At 39.5% G+C, this 21,624-nt stretch overlaps 3 protein-coding genes across 6 annotated transcripts; 1 reads left to right on the forward strand and 2 right to left on the reverse strand.

Moving 5' to 3' along the window:
* Positions 1–41: 41 nt before the first annotated feature.
* Positions 42–8,198, forward strand: serpinc1 (serpin peptidase inhibitor, clade C (antithrombin), member 1). Of its 3 annotated transcripts, none has more exons than XM_067415788.1 (8): positions 42–177; positions 1,845–2,203; positions 2,283–2,498; positions 2,571–2,708; positions 2,987–3,205; positions 3,291–3,465; positions 6,858–6,922; positions 7,043–8,198. In XM_067415788.1, exons 2-8 carry the CDS (start codon positions 1,850–1,852, stop codon positions 7,220–7,222), a joined length of 1,347 nt encoding a protein of 448 aa, XP_067271889.1. In that variant the 5' UTR covers positions 42–177; positions 1,845–1,849; the 3' UTR covers positions 7,223–8,198. The 3 variants fall into 3 exon arrangements, with proteins under 3 accessions (XP_067271889.1, XP_067271890.1, XP_067271888.1); XM_067415789.1 differs by having other exon boundaries at positions 48–177; positions 1,849–2,203; XM_067415787.1 differs by lacking the exon at positions 42–177 and adding an exon at positions 1,646–1,683 and having other exon boundaries at positions 1,849–2,203.
* Positions 8,199–8,628: 430 nt separating this feature from the next.
* On the reverse strand, positions 8,629–15,137 carry zbtb37 (zinc finger and BTB domain containing 37). 2 transcript variants are annotated; one of them, XM_067415785.1, is made up of 4 exons: positions 14,634–15,137; positions 12,610–13,580; positions 12,318–12,417; positions 8,629–12,071 (listed from the first exon to the last, which is right to left on the reverse strand). In XM_067415785.1, exons 2-4 carry the CDS (start codon positions 13,548–13,550, stop codon positions 11,556–11,558), a joined length of 1,557 nt encoding a protein of 518 aa, XP_067271886.1. In that variant the 5' UTR covers positions 13,551–13,580; positions 14,634–15,137; the 3' UTR covers positions 8,629–11,555. The 2 variants fall into 2 exon arrangements, with proteins under 2 accessions (XP_067271886.1, XP_067271887.1); XM_067415786.1 differs by lacking the exon at positions 14,634–15,137 and adding an exon at positions 14,176–14,447.
* Positions 15,138–17,260: 2,123 nt separating this feature from the next.
* Positions 17,261–20,587, reverse strand: s1pr1 (sphingosine-1-phosphate receptor 1). Its single transcript, XM_067415790.1, has 2 exons — positions 20,430–20,587; positions 17,261–19,514 (listed from the first exon to the last, which is right to left on the reverse strand). The coding sequence occupies exon 2, from the start codon at positions 19,312–19,314 to the stop codon at positions 18,226–18,228; it is 1,089 nt and encodes a 362-aa protein (XP_067271891.1). The 5' UTR covers positions 19,315–19,514; positions 20,430–20,587; the 3' UTR covers positions 17,261–18,225.
* Positions 20,588–21,624: the final 1,037 nt, after the last annotated feature.

Raw genomic sequence — 21,624 nt, forward strand, 5'->3', positions numbered from 1 at the left:
CAATCAATAACTCAAAGGTTGTCCTGTGTACATTTTCATCTCTTTAGTCACTCCAGTAGCTACTCTTAAGGGCACTGACCTGTCCAGAGAGCAGTATTTTGCTTCACTTTGCTGCTTACTTTAGCACAACGTAGCACCTAAATACTGGTCTTTAGAAAGCGGTCTTTACAACATCAGGTAAGTGGAAAGATTCATAAATCCAAGAGCAGTTTTGTTGGAACAGTTGTAAAAGTGTTGTGGCAATTCAAACTTTTCACCTCAGACACGATCCAAGTATAAAGTGATCTTTATAGCTTCATTAGTAAATCAGCCATTGGTAGTAAAATTTTATTCCGAATAAACCTTAATTTGTGCAGTGTATTATTAATAAAGTACAAAATTGATGCAATTAGGTTTGCTATGCTAAATAAACTTAAAATGGTTTTATTTCTCAGCTTATTGTGGATTTTAATGTGCAAGCTGTTAAAGGATTAGTTCACTCCAGAATTTCCTGATCATTTTCTCACCCCTGTGTCATCCAAAATGTTCATGTCTTTCTTTATTCGGTCGAAAAGATATTCAACTTTTTGAGGAAAACATTCCAAGATTTCTTTTCAATAGAGTGGACTTCAATGGGTTGAGGGTCCACATTGCAGTTTCAAGGCTCTACAAGAACCCAGCCGAGGAATAAGGTTCTTCTCTAGTGAAACGATCGGCCATTTTCTAACAAAAAAAAATTATATGGGTTTTTTTGCACTAGCTCTGCAATGCATGTCCACGACTTCACGCATCACGCATCAATTACATTGGAAAGGTCTCGTGTAACGTCGAAAGCAGGGCAAAAATCTCCATCTTAAGTTTCTCCTCCAACCCTTTTTTTTTTTTTGTAAAAGTCCTTCCTACAAGTCTGCACTTTTGTGACGTAAAGCCACTTTGACTGTTATCCACCAGATTTGAATTCAGTAAGAATTCACATCAAGGGCACATCGACCGCAAACGGGGTGCTCGTGAGCACCCTTCTGAATCCTTAAATGACAAATGGGACACCCTACAGCAGGGATGTCCAAATCCGGTCCTGAAGGACCTCTGTCCTGCAGTTTTAACTAAAACTTGCCTCAACACACCTCCCTGAAAGTTTCTAGTATGCCTAGCATTAGCTGGTTCAAGTGTTTAATTGGGGTTGGAGCTTAACTCTGCATGACAATGGCCCTCCAGGAGCAGGATTGGACACCCCTGCCCTATGCTCTCATGGACTTAATTGACATGTGTACACGGCAGCCATTGTAAGTCCACAAGACCGAAAGTGCATATAAAGTGTCCCATTTGGGACAGGGCCTTAGTCTTTGCACGTTTATTTTGTAAACACTGGGTACTTTCGCCTACATCACGTGTGACCTTTCCAACATGACTACGTAGGTAATGCGTAGGTAACGCGTACATTGCAGAGCTAGTGTAAGATGAGCATTTGTGGTTAAAAGGTGTAAACATTTTTTTTTATTTTTAGAAAATGACCAATTGTTTTGCAAGATAAGACCCTTATTCCTTGGCTGTTGTGTAGAGCCTTTCAAGCTGCATTGAAATGCAATTTGGACTTTCAAACAGTTGTTCCCGGTTAAAGTTCAAAAATCTGGGAATGTTTTCCTCAAAACTTGAATTTCTTTTCGACTGAAGAAAGAAAGACATGAACATCTTGGATGACAAGCAGTGAGTAAATTAACAGGAAAATGGAAAAACCTTTAACTCTTTCAATACAGATTTTATTGAAATACAGAAAAATCTCTTCAGAATTTGCAACAATAACTTGACTGACCACCGGAACTTGCAATGAACTACTTTTCCTGGGCTGGTTTCCCATTCCACTTTAGGCAGGATGAAATTGGCATGTACGTTGGCTTTGTGGGTACTTGGCTTCTGTTCAGTCCAGGCAACCAAAGATATCTGCAACACAAAGCCCAAAGACCTATTGGAGCCAATGTGCATATACCGCAACCCGGATCCTGAGCCACAACCAACCAAAGAACCTGAGAAGATCCCAGTTGGCACCAACCCTCGAGTGTGGGAACTGTCCAAAGCCAACAGCCTCTTCGCCCTCTCGTTTTTCAAGCAGCTTGCTGAGGGAAAGTCCAACGAAGAAAACATCTTTCTGTCGCCACTTAGTATCTCAACAGCGTTTGCCATGACGAAGCTAGGGGCCTGTAACACCACACTGGAGCAGCTCATGAAAGTAAGGTCAAGTAATTGTAACTTCAAATAAACATAATTCGCTCAAGCAGGTCAACAACTTCTCTATCCTTAACATGTAGGTGTTTAGGTTCAATTCGATAAAAGAGAAGACATCTGACCAGGTTCACTACTTCTTCGCCAAGCTAAACTGTCGACTATACCGCAAAAAGCATGAGACGACGGAGCTGATCTCTGCAAACCGTTTGTTTGGAGACAAATCTACACTTTTTAACGAGTCCTTCCAGCACATCAGCGAGATGGTCTACGGAGCCAAGTTGATGCCTCTCAATTTTAAGGTTACATTTCCATAAGTTCCTTATGTATCTGATCCATGACCTTATAATAATCTTTCAAGTTTCGCCTTCTAGGAGAAACCAGATCTTTCGAGGCTGGTGATAAATGAATGGATTGCCAACAAGACGGAGAACCGAATTAAAGACACCCTGCCTGATGGTTCGATAGACTCCAACACCATATTAGTCTTGGTTAATGCAATCTACTTCAAAGTAAGTGAGGATGTAGAGAGGTACTTATAAAGATGCAATTTTTCCACTTATGACAGTAGTAACCAAACCTGCATCTGCAGGGCCACCTTCCAGCAGAGTTTATGATGTGTTCATGTCATGTCGTAATGACCATAAATACAGCATTGTATGCTTTCGAATTGCTCTAGCAATACTTTGATGTCATACACTGATCGGTCTGCACAGCACCGCTTCCAAGTCAAGCATGATATGGTCCTCCTTGTGAACTCTGTTACAAATTGTTGTTTTATTTGTTCCAGGCACAATGGAAACAAAAGTTTGATAAGCAAAATGTTGTTAAGTTAGACTTTCACGTTAGCGAGACGCACAAGTGTCCAGTCTCCATGATGTACCAAGAGAAGAAATTCCATTACGCCAAAATCGCTGCTGACAAAGTGAAGATCCTTGAATTGCCCTACAATGCTGGTGACATCACAATGGTTCTCATATTACCTACTGATGGTGCAACTCTGTCGGAAGTAAGTCAGTTATAATCAATAAACAAAATGTTTTCCTTAAGATTTTCTTCTGAAGTCTTACATAATATAACTGCATCCAAATAAGGTGGTGGCAAACATGAACCTCAGTAAACTTGTTGGCTGGTTACATGCCATGAAAGAGACCACAGTTTCAGTGCAGGTTCCTCGTTTCCGAATCGAGGACAGCTTCAGCCTCAAAGAGCAGCTGACAAAAATGGGCCTTAAAGATCTTTTTAGTCCAGTAAATGCCAGTCTACCAGGTAAGACATTCAAAACTTGTTGCTATTGTTTAGGGCTAGTTCACCCAAACATATCCCTTCTTTCATCATATAATTCCAAACTTGTATGACTTTCTTCTTTCTGTAGAACTTAAAAGACTAGGAATGTAGAGGACTAGTCATAGAGACTATTCTTATGGTTTCTTTAGGGATCTTTGTGTTATTACTATGAACTTTTGTGTTGGACAAAGACATCATATTAATTTTTCTTTTGGACAAAGACATATGAATTTAGGAAAATAACAGGAATGTCATTGTCAAGGCGAACTACACTGCTCAAAAAAATTAAGGGGACACTTAAATCACACATTGGATCTTAATATTTGAATGAATAATCATTTTTAAAATCTTTATTTATATACATTCTATAATTTAAAACAAAATTGTGACAACAGTCAATAGAAACCAAAATCATCAACACACTGGATTCAAAATCATACCAAAAATTAATGTAAAATCCATCTGATCCAAATTACAAGAAGTTCATTACTGCAGTTCATAATGTAAGTCAGGATTTTGTATGGCAGCCACATGCCTGTACGCTCTCAAGACAACGTCTGGGCATTCTCCTGATGAGATAGCGGATGGTGTCCTGGGGTATCTCTTCCCAGACCTGTATCAGGGCATCTGTGAGCTCCTGGACAGTGTGGTGCTACTTGGTGGATTCAGATGCTCCAATAAATACAGGTCCTTCTCAAAAAATTAGCATATTGTGATAAAGTTAATTATTTTTCCTAATGTAATGATAAAAAAGAAACTTTCATATATTTTAGATTCATTGCACACCAACTGAAATATTTCAGGTCTTTTATTGTTTTAATACTGATGATTTTGGCATACAGCTCATGAAAACCCAAAATTCATGTTTCCGAAAATTAGCATATTTCATCCGACCAATAAAAGAAAAGTATTTTTAATACAAAAAAGTCAACCTTCAAATAATTATGTTCAGTTATGCACTCAATACTTGGTCGGGAATCCTTTTGCAGAAATTACTGCTTCAATGCGGCGCAGCATGGAGGCGATCAGCCTGTGGCACTGCTGAGGTGTTATGGAGGCCCAGGATGCTTCGATAGCGGCCTTAAGCTCATCCAGAGTGTTGGGTCTTGCGTCTCTGAACTTTCTCTTCACAATATCCCACAGATTCTCTATGGGGTTCAGGTCAGGAGAGTTGGCAGGCCAATTGAGCACAGTAATGCCATGGTCAGCAAACCATTTACCAGTGGTTTTGGCACTGTGAGCAGGTGCCAGGTCGTGCTGAAAAAACAAATCTTCATCTCCATAAAGCTTTTCAGCAGATGGAAGCATGAAGTGCTCCAAAATCTCCTAATGGCTAGCTGCATTGACCCTGCCCTTGATAAAACACAGTGGACCAACACCAGCAGCTGACATGGCACCCCAGACCATCACTGACTGTGGGTACTTGACACTGGACTTTTGGGATTTCCTTCTCCCCAGTCTTCCTCCAGACTCTGGCACCTTGATTTCTGAATGACATGCAAAATTTGCTTTCATCCGAAAGCAAATTCTCTGTAACCCAAAAGTGGCTTGACCTGGGGAATGCGGCACCTGTAGCCCATTTCCTGCACACGCCTGTGCACGGTGGCTCTGGATGTTTCTACTCCAGACTCAGTCCACTGCTTCCGCAGGTCCCCCAAGGTCTGGAATCGGTCCTTCTCCACAATCTTCTTCAGGGTCTGGTCACCTCTTCTCATTGTGCAGCGTTTTTTGCCACACTTTTTCCTTCCCACAGACTTCCCACTGAGGTGCCTTGATACAGCACTCTGGGAACAGCCTATTTGTTCAGAAATGTCTTTCTGTGTCTTACCCTCTCGCTTGAGGGTGTCAATGATGGCCTTCTGGACCGCAGTCAGGTCGGCAGTCTTACCCATGATTGTGGTTTTGAGTAATGAACCAGGCTGGGAGTTTTTTAAAGCCTCAGGAATCTTTTGCAGGTGTTTAGAGTTAATTAGTTGATTTAGATGATTAGGTTAATAGCTCGTTTAGAGAACCTTTTCATGATATGCAAATTTTTTGAGACAGGAATTCCGGGTTTGCATGAGCTGTATGCCAAAATCATCAGTATTAAAACAATAAAAGACCTGAAATATTTCAGTTGGTGTGCAATGAATCTAAAATATATGAAAGTTTAATTTTTATCATTACATTATGGAAAATAATTAACTTTAACAATATGCTAATTTTTTTAGAAGGACCTGTAATGTCCCAGGGGTTCTCAATTGGATTCAGGTCTGTGGAACATGAGGTCCAGTCAATGGTATTAATGCCTTGTCATCTAAAGACTGCCTACACACTCTAGCCACATGAGGCCAGGCATTAACATGCACCAGGAGGAACGCAGGGCCCACTGCACTAGCATGTCTGACAATGTTTTTGAGGATTTCATCCCAAATATCAAACAGCAGTAAGGGGACCGTTGGTTAGCACATGGAGGTCCCTCCAAAGAAATTCCTCCCCTGACCATTACTGACCCACGCTAAACTGGTCATGCTGGATGCAGCATTACGCTCCCCACGGCATCACATGCCAGTGAGGACGTCGGGCCCTCATGCCACCACCCTCATGAAGTCTCCTTCTGACAGTTTGGTCAGAAATATGCACAGCACTAGCCTGCTGAAGGTCATTTTTAGGGCTCTGGTAGTGCTCCTCCTGTTCCTCCTTGGAGCAAATACCGCTCACACTACTAGGTTGTTGTCCCTGTGCAGGTCTCCTTGTGCAATGGCCTGTCTCCCCAGTATCTCCTCCATGCTCTTGAAAATGTGCTGGAAGACACACCAAACCTCTTTGCAATGGCATGTATAAATGTACCATTCTGGAGAAGCAGAACTGCCCATGCTACCTGACTGGGTTGTAGGTACTACCTCATGCTACAGACAGTGACAAGGACTCTAACAAAGCACAAAACTAAAGAGAAATCAGTCAGGAAGAACAAGGAGAGAACAACTGTCTATGGCCTCCACCTACAAAATCATTCCCTTTTGGGGGTTGTCTTGCTGTTGCCTTTCCAGTGCACCTGTTGTCACTTTCATTTGTACCAACATGAGTGAAACTGATTCACAGCCACTTATGCTTCCTAATTGGACAGATTGATATCCCTGATGTTTAATTGATTTGGGGTGCTCCTCCATCCTCCAGCCAGTGACCCGGGAGCCGATCAAAGTTAGCTTTCGTGAAGGACATTTCTATTCTCTAATCGCACCGCAAGGCGAGGAACGAGGATGAGGATTCACAAATAAGAAAAGAGAAGCACCCCTGGTGTTATACTGTGATGATTGTGTTCTCTTAATTTTTATGAGCAGTGTATTTGAGTTAATGACTGCACAATAATATTGTCCCATGACATGTTGCACTAGGGATGGTTGTCGGTGATGGGCCCAACTTGTACATCTCTGACGCCTACCATAAGGCCTTCCTTGAGGTAAAATGCATTCAGTAATTTTTGTAAAATCAAGAACCATGTTTTTATGATTAGCATAAGAAAGTTGCAAGAAAGTTTACACAGTTTCTTAATCAACGGCCTGATTTTCAAATTCTTCAGGTGAATGAGGAAGGTAGTGAGGCCGCTGCCGCTACGGCGGTAGTGGCTTCCGGACGTTCCTTAAACATCTTCCGGGATTATTTTGTTGCGGACCGGCCCTTCCTTCTGCTGATCCGTGAGTCCAGTATCAACGCCTTGCTCTTCACCGGACGAGTCGCAAATCCTTGTGGGAGCAGCTAATATGGATTGGATATGGATTTGACAGGACGGGCTAAAGTCGGTTATTGATTATCCTTGTGGCTAATTTTTAACTTGACAAGGCTGCCTTGTTTCTGGCCTTATTGCTTAATAATGAGCATTCAATTTGTAACAAGTTGTTTTTGTCAGTCCACCACTCGAGCAGTGGGGGGGGGGGGGGGGATCTCAGACATCAAGGAGCAAGATGTGCGAAGAAGATTTGAAAAAGAAATAAATAATATGTACAGACACAAGATAAGGATAAAACAGGTTTATTTTTTCATTTTAGAAATTTGGGTTTAGCAGTATCACACAATCTGGGCTTACATAATTATACATTTAAAGAACATAATCAAAAATCCTTCACAGTTACACTTAAAGTGCTTTATTTCTATTTAGAGAATGGACTTGACACACTGCCAGTGAGGAAAAAAAAAAACATAGTGGTTAGTGTGAAAATGGCATTCACATTAATAATGATTAATCTTTTTTGATTCCTGTACCTTTTTAAATGTGAAAAGTCTCAAATCATAAACTCTGATTAATTTCAAATAAGCAATTATACCCTTAGCGCATATGAATATAATTTTTAGACTTTTAAACATATTTACTATTTCAATAAATATATTTGTTTGCTAATAAAATTAAAGAAATTGACTTTTAAGATAATAATGCTCATGTTTTGGAATTTGACTTTTTTTCATGAATAAAATACCTATACTTATATTTTGTTTAATCTCATGGTTATGTAAAATAAAATATTTTCTGAAGTATGATTTAAATTAAAGTGATTAACATATAAGACACATGGAAAGACTATATTGCTTTTTGCAAGATAAAACAATATAGCAAGACGAATCGTATATGTCAACATTTTGGCTTCTCTTGGTGCAAATTTAGAAATGTCTATGTTTGGCCGTTACAAAAGACAGACAACATGCAAATAAACTAATTCTACTGAGGGTCAGTAGAAAAACAATGTCTTGTTTCCTTGTACAAAGACTCTTTTGAGGTAAGAAAACAACTGACAACTTTTTGACAATGCATCACATTTGCTTGCTTATTCAGACAGTCTAAGTGTTGAAATATATATGTAGGATATTTGCATCGAAGTGTCCACTTCCAAAATATTTGCTCCAGAGGGACTTGCCACAAGACTGAACAAACTCCGTAAATATGGCTCAGTGTTGTCATTCGGTCTTCCCAAAAAAACTAAGTAGAGACATGCACTGTATCGCTTTTCACAAGCCAGACCATGAAAAACTAACCAAATAAAAACTATAAGGTAAATGTCCTTGATGAAACAAATTTGACCACATTTGCCAATATGCATAATTGCTCAGTTCAGAATGATTCTTTTTTTCTTGTTGGAATCGATTGGTCATCGTTTTATACGATGTTATGGTGTGCTTTAATTTTGCACCATTTTATCTTAAAGCAACTTGGCAATTTTGAAAACAGGGTGAAATATTGCTTCAAATGTAGCTCCACACATTCAGTAACACTGTGTTAGGATTAGACATAATTTGGTAAGAAATGACTTGTTCAGTCAATACCAATAAACTGCAGTAGATGTATTGTCATACAGAAACATTAAATATTACAGCCTAATATATACAATGTAGCAACACGTCTATCATCTGTCATGTTATTTAAAGCTTGAAAAACAAATACAGAAGCCAAACACATAATATTTGAATGAATAATATTGTTTAAAATGAAAAACAAACAGGCAGGTTTGTCAACCATTAATGTTTAAGGTCAACAAAGGGAAAACATGCTGAAAGTTATCATTAGCCCTAAAACTCAAATTAATTTGATTAAATTTAAACTGCTAAAATGCGCAGTACGATAATTGGAATGACTGATTACATATATAGATCCCTTATTAAATTGCAATTAATTCACATAGAGATAATTTAAAACACTATCACCCTTATATGATTGGCATACACAAAACAGACCCATGCCCCAAATCTAAATTTAAACTTAAAGGCCATAAAAAAAGAACTTATTTTCTTGATATATTGTAACATATTAGATTATGAGTATGTTGTTTACAGACAAAATCATTTGCCCTTTTCTATTATCATGAGGTTGCATTGTGACAAATAAAAGCAATATCAACATGCTCTTTACCTGGGTTCTGCACTGTACAACAACTGTGAAATTATACAGTTTCAGGATTGTAATTCACTGCCACTGTTTCAGAGGCATGGGTATTTACACTGAGAGGAAATGTCATATGTATGTCGTTTTTTGTTGTTGTTTTTTCTTTTTGCTGACCCAAGTTACCCAGAGCTAGAATTCCAAGTAAGAAAATTGGCTTGTACAACCCAAAAAGGTAAACACAAAAAGTAAACAGTGAGTTCCTGATATTTGTAAGAAGTGTTTACCTGCTGACCTGTGTTCACAGATGTGAGTAACGGTAGAAGAAATGATATGAAGTGAGGTGCACAAAATCCCTATTGGAAATATCAGTAGCTGATTTTTATAATATGCATCAAACCTTTCCTAAAAAAAATCAGTCACACCAAGTGTGATTCACAGCCTTATAAAAATGATAACAGCTTTACTTTCGCTTAAAACACCTTTGCTTTTGTTGATCGCTCTAGAAACTGCCTCTGTATAGTTATTACAAGTATAAATGTCTAAATATGCATAAGTGACATGTATATAGATATACAAATATTCTAAAAACAAAACAAAAAAACACCCCCACCCTTTCTATAAGTGCCTGATGTAATCTCTTTTTCCCTCCAAATCTCAAGGGTTTAGAACTTCCACAATAAATTTCAGTTCCTTTGGTTACTGAACACTTCAGTAAATTCATCATAGCACCAGCTGGAAACATCTGTTCATAAGCCAAGTGTAAAGGCACTTGACCCCAAGGTTAAAGTGCCTTCATCAGATGAAGGGAAATCTTACACTCAAAGTCATTCCGTGGCATTTCAACGTTTCCCTGTCATCACAGACATACGGTTTCCGTTTTCCTAAACGGCATCGACAACAAAGCCTGCAAGACTTGACACAAAAAAGGAAGAAGTTCACACCCTCTTAGAGACCCTTCCCCCTGCTCAAACAAAATATCGTCAGACCAGTAAAACAAGACTTGTCAATCTCAATGAGCGGCATAAAAGCAGTTTAAAAGTATGGAAAGAAAAAAACACCGAACATAAAAATCGGCCGAGTGCATCCACGCATCTGCGTGCGACAGATCGGTATTGCGTAGTGATGTGAGAGAGAGGTAACTGAGCGGTCTATTGTAGCTTATCTGAGGTTGAAGAATTTCCTGTTTTATATCACTGTATCGTCAACATTCAGCAGCTGAGTTGTTGAGCTCGGAGATGTATGAAGGCCTTAACGGGAATTAAAACGTGAATAAATACATATGTAACATGCTATACTCTACCATCATCTTTTCACCAGCGTGCCTATATCACAGTATTACCACCAACATTTAACAGTAAAATAATATGATCTGAATGTTTCTTGTTATAAACCCAGAGTTCTATGACTACAATGTCCTTGCGTTGAGCGTGAGAAATGCATTTCGGATTTTATGGCAGGCCGGATCGGCACTTAACACAAAACGAAAAAATAAATCAAGAATCTGATGTTAGGTCAGACCTGAGGGTCCCTAATAAAAAACTGAACCCGTTTTCCTAAGCTTGCCATGGTTGGGGAGCGCAATGTCTAGCCCCAGATAAATTTCATCAAGATTGTCTCAAGGCAAAGTAGCAAAGGACTACGATGTCCTTTCATTTTAAAACTCATCTTCTGGCACAGAGAAGTTTGGCAATTTCAACGCAATTCGACCTAATCGTAGCTAGAGCTTCTCTTTTTGTTTATCCTGAAAGATTTGAAGTAGTACAAAAATATAAAAAAAACGTAACATATAAAAGACAGAAAGACTAGAAACCCAAAAAAACAAAAACAAAATCACTGCATCCAGTGGTGTGTGAGGTTGTTGGAGTGTGGCTTGTCTTCATATATTGACGTTCTGTTCAGTTTGTATGGTGAAGGTAGATGCGGTTTAAAGCGGAAATACCATTTATAAATCCCTAGAGAATACTATTCCTAGCGAACTGTTCTTTGCATCTTTATCACAAAAAAAACAGAGGATCTTCGCCCAAGTAGGACGCAGAAGACTCTCCCTTTTTAATCCATTCCTTGTTGACAGCAGCTGAGAGCAGCTCAACTCCTTCCAACTTGCAATTTCAGTGTGGATGGATGGTGGGAGACAAGGGACAGAGCGATCTCTCGAGAAATGGTCTTGTTGGACCCAACTGTCCTTTGTCTCCCTAAACTTGCAATGTTTTCCTTTTGAAGCATTTCAGTCGGGCCCAGTGGTGGATACTGAAGGTTGGACCCCTTCTCCGAAGGACGAGCCGGCACCTCCACCATTGCCCTCCACTTCCTCTTGGGAGGGCGACTCGTCTTCGTTCTGGCCTCCACGGGAGGTGACCGTGGTGGTCTCGGGTGAGGCACTGTGGGACACCTCCTGTGGAGCACAGCCGGGATGGTTCTTGCGGAAGTGCTGGTTGAGAATAGCCTGGAACGGGAAGCTCTTGCCACATACGTGGCAATGGAAGGGTTTGTTTCCTGTGTGCTTACGGATGTGGTACTCGAGTTGGTCCTTGCGGGTGTACTTCTTCCCGCAGATTCGACAGACAAAGGGGGTAATGCCCATGTGTAGGCGCATGTGACGATCTAGGCTGCCCTTCTGGTTAAAGGACTTGCAGCAGTAAATGCAGGTGAGACGGGGGTTGTAGCGGAACCATCTGTCACCTACCTGTTCTCGAAGATACTCCTCGTATCCCCCCATGTCAAACACAGCTTGTTCCTCTCCCTGTAGGGGACAGGTGAGAGGTTATTGTTTGGTTTCATGATCCACAGTTTCCAATTTGATATCAAATTGAAATGCACTTTGAATTGTTCCTAACTTAGGCACACCACCTGTTCTGAGCATTATGCAAATGTAAGCAATCTACAGTTTCTTATTTGCTTGGGAAGTTGTGCTTCAGTTATATTAATTTGAAACTAAGTAAGTGTAAAGGTCAAGTCTTGATCAAGTCTTTAATTTAGGTTGCCCTACCTGTGAGGTGGGGAGTCTCTGATCGTCAACTCTTCCTGGGGACTCACTCTTGGCTCTCTGGCGATCAGCCATTACCACAACACTTCCTGTTGGACTAAACCTGGAAGAAAACCACAGTATGGGCTCAATCTTTTACAGCACACTTGTTGACAGACTAGAACTGGTTATTGGGGTATTGAGGTTACCAACATGAAACAATGTTTGTAACCCCATATATGCCATATTTCAGTGTGCAATGGGATACAAAAACAAAACGTTTAATTTCCTTTCAAACTTCCAAGTTTTTACACACCTCTCGGTTTCACTGAAGCTACTGGATGGCTGAGAACCTTTCCCGCCTCTTCCTCCTTCCTGCACCAGTGTGCTGCGTCCTGAGGTGTCAATCATCACTGTCGGCCCCTCTTCGGCCCCACTGCCCTCTTCCGCCGATGCCTGGGTCTCCGCCCCCATCCACTCCTCCATTCTTTCGGTCTTAATCCGAAACCCGTCCACCATCCGCACATTCTCCTCTCCACCTCTCTCTACCTCAGTTCCCGTCTCAACATACCATTGCCCAGCTCGGTTAATACGAAGAATGGGCTCTTTCCCAGATCCCACCTCCTCTGAGCCAATGCCGCTGTGCTCCACTATCTGGGGGCTCATGGACTCATCAGGGGGACTGATCTCTCGGACTTCCCTCACATCACGGATGTTAATCACCCCAGAGTTGATCAAGCGGGAGCTGGTGTGTCTTGGACTTAGCGAGCGGGATCCACCTAGCGCTGCCCCGACTCTTCCTGACTCAATAGTTTGATTGGTGGTCCTGTGGGCCCCATTCCCAAGCTCCTCCTCCACATCCGATAGACTGATTTTAAAGTGGATTCCCTCTAAAATCTGGGTGCAGCGATCAATGATGTGCTGCATTTGGAGGAAGCTGGCAGCCGTCAGGTAGCTGATGATATCGGCAAGCTGCAAGCACAAGCGTCCTGTGTAGCAAAAGGAAAGGAGCTGCTCAAACACGGTTGGGTTGCGTATCACTGATATGGACACGGTGCTCATCTCGCTCAGCGACATGTGGTCCCTAAAGTAAGGGGAGCTGGCAGCGAGGACCACCTTGTGGGCACGAAAACTGTGGCCCTGAACATTGACAACAATGTCACACAGACGTCCCTGTATTCGCAACTGGTTCAGGTGCGACAGGACGGAGTTGCTGAAGTCTGGAATATCAAGTTGAATGCTTCCTGCTCGTTCCATGCGGGCTGCCTATTGCGTTGCTTTTCAAAGCTGCATACAAAAAAAAGGAGAAAGAAACAGTTAGGAGACTGGACAAGAATATTACAGTTGGATGTGCAATAAACTCCATTACAACATCCCAGACTTAACCCCCAGACTTAACCATCTGCATTATTAGGAAACTATGCTAAAGGTGATCTGTAAGAATGTACTTTCTCCTATTCCAGCTTTATATACAGAGAAAACTAAAAGTTAACCATTTGAAGGTTGATTCGATCAAACAGTGTCTGTATGTGGTGTGAGTTTAGGGCGGGACTATCTGTAGTTTTTATAAAACAGTAGGTGAAAACTACCCAAAATTGACAGATTGCATCTAGCGGAGACTGAGGTGTTCAGCCAGAGGCCACATTTCGGTCTCATAAGTCTTATGAAACTGAGGGGCTGTCAAAAAGGTGAGAAATAAAACTGGTTAGCCAGGTGTCTCTTTTCCTGTGTAAGAGCTATAGGTACCAAGAATGTTGATGAGCCTACACAATTATTAATGAATTATAGTACGGGATTTTGGACACAGAAAAAGTTTAGCTGAAACAAATGTGAATGGCATTTCCGTTCAGAACTGCAAAGCACATATATTCAAGACACATACTCGAGGTGGTAGAAGATGACTTGTAGGTACATTTCCCCTTTCCACTTCCTGTAAAGTCATATAACTGTACATTAATTTTGCTCCTTTAACAATTTGCAGTGCAAATCCAAAATTCCACTTGCAAAATTCAACTTTTGCAAGGTATCAGTCAATGGAAAGAAATTTAACATAATCTTTAACAATTGATCAGATGTATTTGTAACACTTTCCATGTTTAAAAACTTGTATTACAATTCTGAATGATGGATAACTACATGTATGGGTCAACAGCAGCAATGATAACAACCTCAATTACCAGCGGTTTCACAAACACCATACATATATTTTTATTAGTAATATTCTGTATCTATGTAATTACACAGTAGCATTGACTGTAACGTTATAATGTAAAGTGACCTCTTTTTCTTTTCTTTTTAAAAGAAAGTTACATTTACAGTGAGATGCATTTTTTACCTCACCTTTTTAATACCAGGCACAAAAATCTCTCCGCTATATTTTTCGGCACAATTGCACTTCTTTATGGCTACAAACCACAGCTGTTGGAGAGCAAAGTTGCCATTTTTTCATTGCATAGGTCAGTAGGATTGGTTCGCAGTGTTACTTTGTCTCTCTCTGTTTTTGACATAGTATCGGGCGACGGCGCAGGGCAGCTGTAACCGGCGGCGTGGCACCTCAGTTCGGTTCCAGTAAGACACTGCAGCGCGGTGATGAGATGAAGCCTACCCGAAAAACACGCACACACCCCGGTGCAGAGAAGGCAGGGAGGTGCCTTACCCCGGTCCACGCCAAATTTATATTTAAAAAATACAATACCAAAATCCGAGTTTCCTTTTACGACACCCTGTTTTGAGGGATTTGGCATTGAATTCCCCACATTTTACGATCGCTATTTATCGCTATACTTATCGCCAGGGATTCTGCTGTCGCTTTCGGTTCCTCCGCCGCTCTCTTATTCCCCCATGTATAACATGAGCCAATGTACAGAAAATGGCATTCTGGGAACTGTAGTTCTGTCGCTTCGCAGCCATAGCAAAAAGCAATAGTGAAACTCAGCGAAAAGAACTCATGCTCCCATGATGCCTTTACTTTACCATCGCCGTGAAAGTGGGTAAAGAGTTTGGTTGCATTTTTTGGTGACAGTTTGTCCCTCTATTGTATGTGTGAGGGAGTATAAAGATACAAACGAAGAGATATTTACTTACTGAAATACTGTATGCTGTTATAAACAGTAAAATGCTGCATTTGATGAATACATTACACAAATGTAAAGAAACTCTTGTTGCAGAGCAGTGCAGGCCCATTCCATGACATCAATAAAACTGAACTCATTGAACCCATGAAAAAGAAAAAGGAAAAAAATTATACATGTGTAATCTTAAGTAAAATAAACTCTTTACATAATGTATAGCCTATTCATTTTTTTTTATATTTTACCATTCGTGATTTGTAGGCTAGGCCTATTGTGTTCAACCATAAAGTCATTGCAATATTGAATTATATTGTTCTTTGTCAAAGTAATGCTTTGGTTCGCTGTAGAAATGTTTTCATCATTTCGATGGTGTGTTATATCACCATCTTTGTTTCCATCTATTTAACCTGACACAATAATTTCTGTAATTTCTAAATTCTATTATATACATTTTGAGAGTTTCATCTAAATGTTCTTCCTCAGTAATGAAATTACAAGTGATAGGCAGAAATTAAACATACGTTTTCATTTTTAGTCGGTTGAATTTTATTTGTTGGGTATTACTAGAATAATACTAAGTATAATTATTATTATTTAGGGGGGAAATGCGTAATTTTTTTTTTTAAAAAAAGCTAAATGGTAGGCTATAGCCTAGTTTATTCATAATGTTTGATTTTTTTGATATTTTTGATTAAAACAGGCTGTATGAATATATAAAGGAAAATATACTTCTAAGGTCAAACAATAAATGATCTGAATGCTTATTCTTGCAGGCTAAATATCCAGAATATTAATATAAATAAGCTATTTTTTTGCAGTAGCTGTAACCATCTTAAAACTAGAAGTGTCATAAAAATGTGATATGATATCACCTATTTAAGTGTTATTTTGCATTTAAAGTGTAAATGTGAACATGATAAGCGTTTATGATTAATATTCGAACGAAATATAATTTATGAAAATCTTTAAAGTTATGACGCTATGAAAAAGCCATTTCACAAGGTATACAGTAGGTGGCGCACTTTGCTCATATATGTGAATATACTATATTTTGCCACTGTAAATTAATAATTTACAATCATTTATGAGTTATTAAATTGTCTTATAATTGAAGTGTATTTACTTAATTATATTTAATTAAAATTATATTTACAGCTAGCTACTATGGTGTCAAAAAGTCTAATAGCCACCACTTATGAAAATGCTTTTTTTCTAAATCATTAATGATACATTTATTTTTAATTACAAATTATATGATCATCATAACAATTTGAGTTTCATTTTAAATAATTAGTGTAAAAAAAAATTATTTTTTTTTTTTTAAATCTGTATGTTCAGGGATTCAGTAGGATATGTCTGCCTTAAAGTGATAGTTCACCAAAAAAATGTTCTCAGAATTTACCCTCATGTTATTCCACGCCTTAAGAAGTTGAACACTTAAGAAGATATTTTGCAGAATATGGGTAACCAAACAATTGATCCCCAATTACCTTTTTTTCTCCATACCATAGAAGTCAAAAGAGACCATCAGCTGTTTGGTTACCAACATTCTTCAAAATATCTTCTTAAGTGTTCGGCAGAAGAATTTGGAACAACTTGAGGGTGAGTAAATGATGACTCATTTTCATCAGAATTTTCATTTTTGGGTGAACTATCCCTTTAATATCAGTAGCATCTGATGGTTTTGTGTCAAATGTTCTCCAGAAATACTTGAGAATGATGCAAAGAGCATTTTCGCCTTCAATGGAAGAACACCTGACCTTTTTGTCCAATAAGTTTTCTTTATTTCCAGGTTTACATTAAGTTATGCATGATCTCAAACTTTTGGAACAAATTCTAAATACTAAACAACACATAAAAATGTAACTTACATAAAAATATGAATCACAACTATGATTTCTTTTTCAGCAACAATATTTATTAACAACTAACAGAACAAAAAACACAGGCTAGATGTTACAATGTGCAACAGTGAACGGAGGACAAAACTGGCTCATGATTTTGATTGTATGTATGAGGAACATATGGATAAATAGAAGCCCGTACATTGATAAACCAGCTGGAATTTTGTTGTATTGTGGCATGCCATCAGAACATTCACAGACGTTAATCTTAAATTCTCTGAATTAATTTTCTTAGAGTTGAGCCATGCAACCCAGCAAAGATAAAACCGGGCGGTAGAGCAGATCATTGTGCACAAGCTATAATACACTGCAGACTATCAAAGAAGAATAATAAAATATATTTACAATTAATAAACACAATACTTAGTTCCATCCCTCCACGTTTCAAATTTATTGGAACTGTTTCAAGATAAATTAATATTGACAGCTAATGTACATGCACACTCTTCTACAACAACAGTTTATTTGTTGAAAGGTGAAGAAAAACAAATACATATACAAAATACATTCTGGATCGGGGCGAAATAACATCCTAATACCGTAGTGTTAACTCGAAGAAACACAAGTACCTCTCGACTGCATTTCTTCAATTTAATTCCAAAAATGTAGTACAAACAACCATAACAAGCTAGTATGTTTCACGTCAATCCATTTTAGACAGAGTCAGTAATGCCTATGTTGGTTCTCAAGGAGAAATTCCCCGAAAAGTGCTTGTCTACAGGATTCCATTTGACTGGGATAAAAAAAAAAAACACGGAATAACAGTTGGTTAAGTGCTTCCCTAAGTTGCGGAAAAGTTTCAACAGGCGGTCTGTCTTAAATGTAAGCACAAGCCGAGACTTCCACCGGTTTCTCCCAGTACACTCCGCTACGACGACAAGGACGCCGAAGACCGAACACACTCATTCAGACGAACACTTGCTATGGATTGAGATGGAAATGTAGAAGATAGTCCCTTTAAGAAGAAGAGGTGATATTCCCAGAAGACACTATGGTTTCCCTGGGCGAGTATTCGGGCTCGTCCTTATTGGGGTGGGAGGAGTTGTCCGACTTGCTCCTGCTGAACTCGGCGCCCATGATGGGCCTGGAGAACTTGCCCGCCGGTTGGCAGCAGACGGCGCAGTTGAGCATCTTGATGAAGGCCCGGCGCATCTCGTTGCTGGTCAGGGTGTAGATCAGAGGGTTCATGGCGGAGTTGAGCACGGCCAGAGCTAGGAACCACTCTGCCTTGTAGAGGATAGGGCAAGATTGGATCTGACAGGCCACGTCCAGCAGGAGCAGGATGAAGAGCGGCGCCCAGCACGCTATGAAGCAGCTCAACACGATGATGACGGTCTTCAGGAGGGCCATGGACTTCTCTGAACTCTTGTTGCTGCCGCGGCCGTTGGAGACCTTGCGGAAGACCAGCTTGCGACTCCGCGTGCGGACCAGGGCGTAGATGCGGGCGTACAGGATGACGATGGCCATGAGGATGACACTAAATACGGTGGTGCAGAAGAGGATGTAGGTCTTGTGGTAGAGCGGCAAAACTGTGGAGCAGTTGTTCATGCTATCGATGCAGTTCCATCCCATGATGGGTAAGCCGCCCAAGATGGCGGCGATGAACCACACGGTGCTGATAAGCATGAAGACCCTGCACGTTTTGCCGTTGTTGTGGAGCTTCATCTTCAGCATGGTCAGGTGTCGCTCGATAGCAATGGCCAAGAGACTAAACACCGAAGCGGCCAGGGCCACAAACATACTCCCTTCCCTGAAGAACCACTGTGTTGGGGTCAACTTATACGTATTGGCTCCAGATAGCAAGATGTTTGCCGTGTACACAACCCCGGCCAGCAAGTCTGACAAGGCCAAGTTCCCGATGAAGTAGTACATGGGCTTGTGGAATTTCTTGGTCCTCCAAATGGTGAGGAGAACCAGAACATTTTCTAGGATGATGAAGCAGCACACGATGATGAACACGACAGAGTCCGCTTTGAGGGCCGGGTCCTTGTCGACCTTGCGAAATTTCCCAGTGAAGTTGTAGTGTCTGGCGATTAGGTCATCCATGGTTCACACTGGCTTGGTACTTTTAAATCCAATGTGCAACCCGCCACAGGCCACAGAGGGGTGCTGGTGGACTTGGGAAGCTGGGTATCCAGTTCTCCTCTCAGTATGATGTCATGTAAGCAAGGTTTTCTCAAGTCAGGTAAAAATCCTTAGAGAGGATGAATGTGGTCCACAAATCCAAAAACTGCATCATGAAAACACTAGAAGAAATAAATTGCAATACATTAGAACATGTGAATGGCATGATATTAGTATAAAATAATATATTTCTTGATGTTATGGACACAGCTTCACTGACAAGCAGTTACATATTTTATTGAAAGCACTCTAAAAAACAATTAGAAAGGTAAAATCTCAACAACAAAAAAACAAAAACAAAAAATTCTACCTAAAAGAGAAGAATATAGGCCTATATGAAAACGTTTGGTAGAAAAGTTTTAGTACATGAAGAACACAGGGAAAAGGCGGTAAATTATTCAAAATAATCCCGCTAAATTATAAAGCTATTCGAATGTCTATTCGGTGTCATTTTGTTAATACGAATCTCAGTGATGTCGAATTTAGAAGACATGCCAAGTGATGTCACAACTGATAAATATATATCTAAACTATTAAACAGACGATTCAACTGTTTTTATATTGTATCTTATAGGCCTATAGCAACTCTCGTATAGCAACCTTTCAAATACTGTAATAGCCTATAGAACACTAAGGCTAATGTAAAAGAAAATTTAAAGCAAAGCAAATTAATAATTTATTTTTTGTTTAAAATAAATAAATAAATAAATAAAGTTAAACTCAGAAAAACTGAATAATAGCGCTAAATAATAGCCTACGTGTTAATTATTTATTAAATATTCGATCGATAACATTCTGGGAATACTAATTTCAACTGTCAAATTTGTAGGCTACGACATTACAAAAGTCAATGTCAAAATCGCGACGGAAAAGGTCGTAATAACAATTCAACTATTCTGTTAAATTACAATAACGTTTAAAACCGTCTATTATAAGAACTTTTATACTAAAACTTAAGACTTACTGACGGTTAAGATCCCTGTCGCATTACATTTAGAAAGTTAAAAGGTTGGACAAAAGGTAAGAGTTTCTCTTACCTTTAAACTCCAGACCAAACGTCTCGACCGTGTAATCCTGCAATATTGATGCAATATGGCCAGATATCAAAGGTGAAGTATTTATCGCATCGCTTTAGTCTCGTGTGGAGGATTGTAGGGGTAATTTTTCTCTGACTGGAGAGAGACTGGAGAGCCAATTCTCCCCTCTGCAGTTCAGCCCACCGGTTTCATAGCCCTCCCCTTCCCTCATTCTCATTACCCTCTTATTATTCCACAGCATCCAAAGCTCTCCAAGACATTCCAAAACAATGAAGTTCAAACACTGGGATTATAATGAATGGTACAAAATAATAATCTTAAAGCAGAAATCTCTCTCTCTCAGCAGAAATACAGTGCTGCTTGAAAGTTTGTGAACCCCTTGCAGAATCTGTGAAAATGTTAATAATTTTAACAAAATAAAAAAGCAATAATACAAAATGCCTGTTATTTTTTATTTAGTGCTGTCCAGAATTTATAAACAAGACAAAATTATAACATTTATAAGAATAACCATGTTCAAAAGTTTATGTACCCTTGATTCTTAATACTGTGTTGTTACCTGAATGATCCATGACTTGTTTTGTGAAGGTTCTTGAGTCCCGTATGTCCTGAGCAGTTAAACGGCCCAACATTCTTCAGAAAAATGCAAATTCTTTGGTTTTCTAGCATCGTTTGCATATTTGAACAATTTCCAAGAGTGACTGTATGATTTTGAGGTCCATCTTTTCACACTGAGGACCATTGAGAGACTCATTAGAAAAGGGTCAAACATTCACTGATGACACATTAAGAGCCGGGGGTTGAAAACGTATTGAATTTGAAGACCAAGGTAAATTGTAAGTTAAACATATAAGTATCTTCTGTTACTTCTGAAGTGTAGTACTAATTGAAAAAATATATATTTAAACAAAACCGAATTTGGACACCATCATCCTGTTCAAAATATTCACCCCCAGCTCTTAATGCATTGAGTTTCATGGTCCTTTTTATAAACTCAGCTTCTTCTCTCTTTTTTTTTTTTTGCCTTGTGGACTATATGTAAATTATATGTAGGTGAAATATCTCATTCAGGGCTGTACTAAATAAAAACAAATAACATGCATTTTGTAATATCCCTCTTATTTGAATTAATCACATTTTTACAGATTCTGTAAGGGGTTCACAAACTTTCACATGGTGCTAGCCTAAATATAAT

Source organism: Pseudorasbora parva, chromosome 14 (genome assembly GCF_024679245.1).
Source record: "Pseudorasbora parva isolate DD20220531a chromosome 14, ASM2467924v1, whole genome shotgun sequence".
Taxonomy (NCBI): Eukaryota; Metazoa; Chordata; class Actinopteri; order Cypriniformes; family Gobionidae; genus Pseudorasbora; species Pseudorasbora parva.

What these genes read in the sequence shown, in the direction of transcription:
- s1pr1 (XM_067415790.1), bottom strand. Translation starts at nt 19,314, where the DNA reads ATGGATGACCTAATCGCCAGACACTACAACTTCACTGGGAAATTTCGC.
- zbtb37 (XM_067415785.1), bottom strand. Translation starts at nt 13,550, where the DNA reads ATGGAACGAGCAGGAAGCATTCAACTTGATATTCCAGACTTCAGCAAC. An exon ending in AGCTTCAGTGAAACCGAGAG is followed by an intron (nt 12,418 to 12,609) that starts GTGTGTAAAAAC and finishes GTTTTCTTCCAG; the next exon opens with GTTTAGTCCAACAGGAAGTG. An exon ending in AGAGACTCCCCACCTCACAG is followed by an intron (nt 12,072 to 12,317) that starts GTAGGGCAACCT and finishes TGTCCCCTACAG; the next exon opens with GGAGAGGAACAAGCTGTGTT.
- serpinc1 (XM_067415787.1), top strand. Translation starts at nt 1,661, where the DNA reads ATGAACATCTTGGATGACAAGCA. An exon ending in ATGGTGCAACTCTGTCGGAA is followed by an intron (nt 3,206 to 3,290) that starts GTAAGTCAGTTA and finishes CATCCAAATAAG; the next exon opens with GTGGTGGCAAACATGAACCT. An exon ending in ACCATAAGGCCTTCCTTGAG is followed by an intron (nt 6,923 to 7,042) that starts GTAAAATGCATT and finishes CAAATTCTTCAG; the next exon opens with GTGAATGAGGAAGGTAGTGA.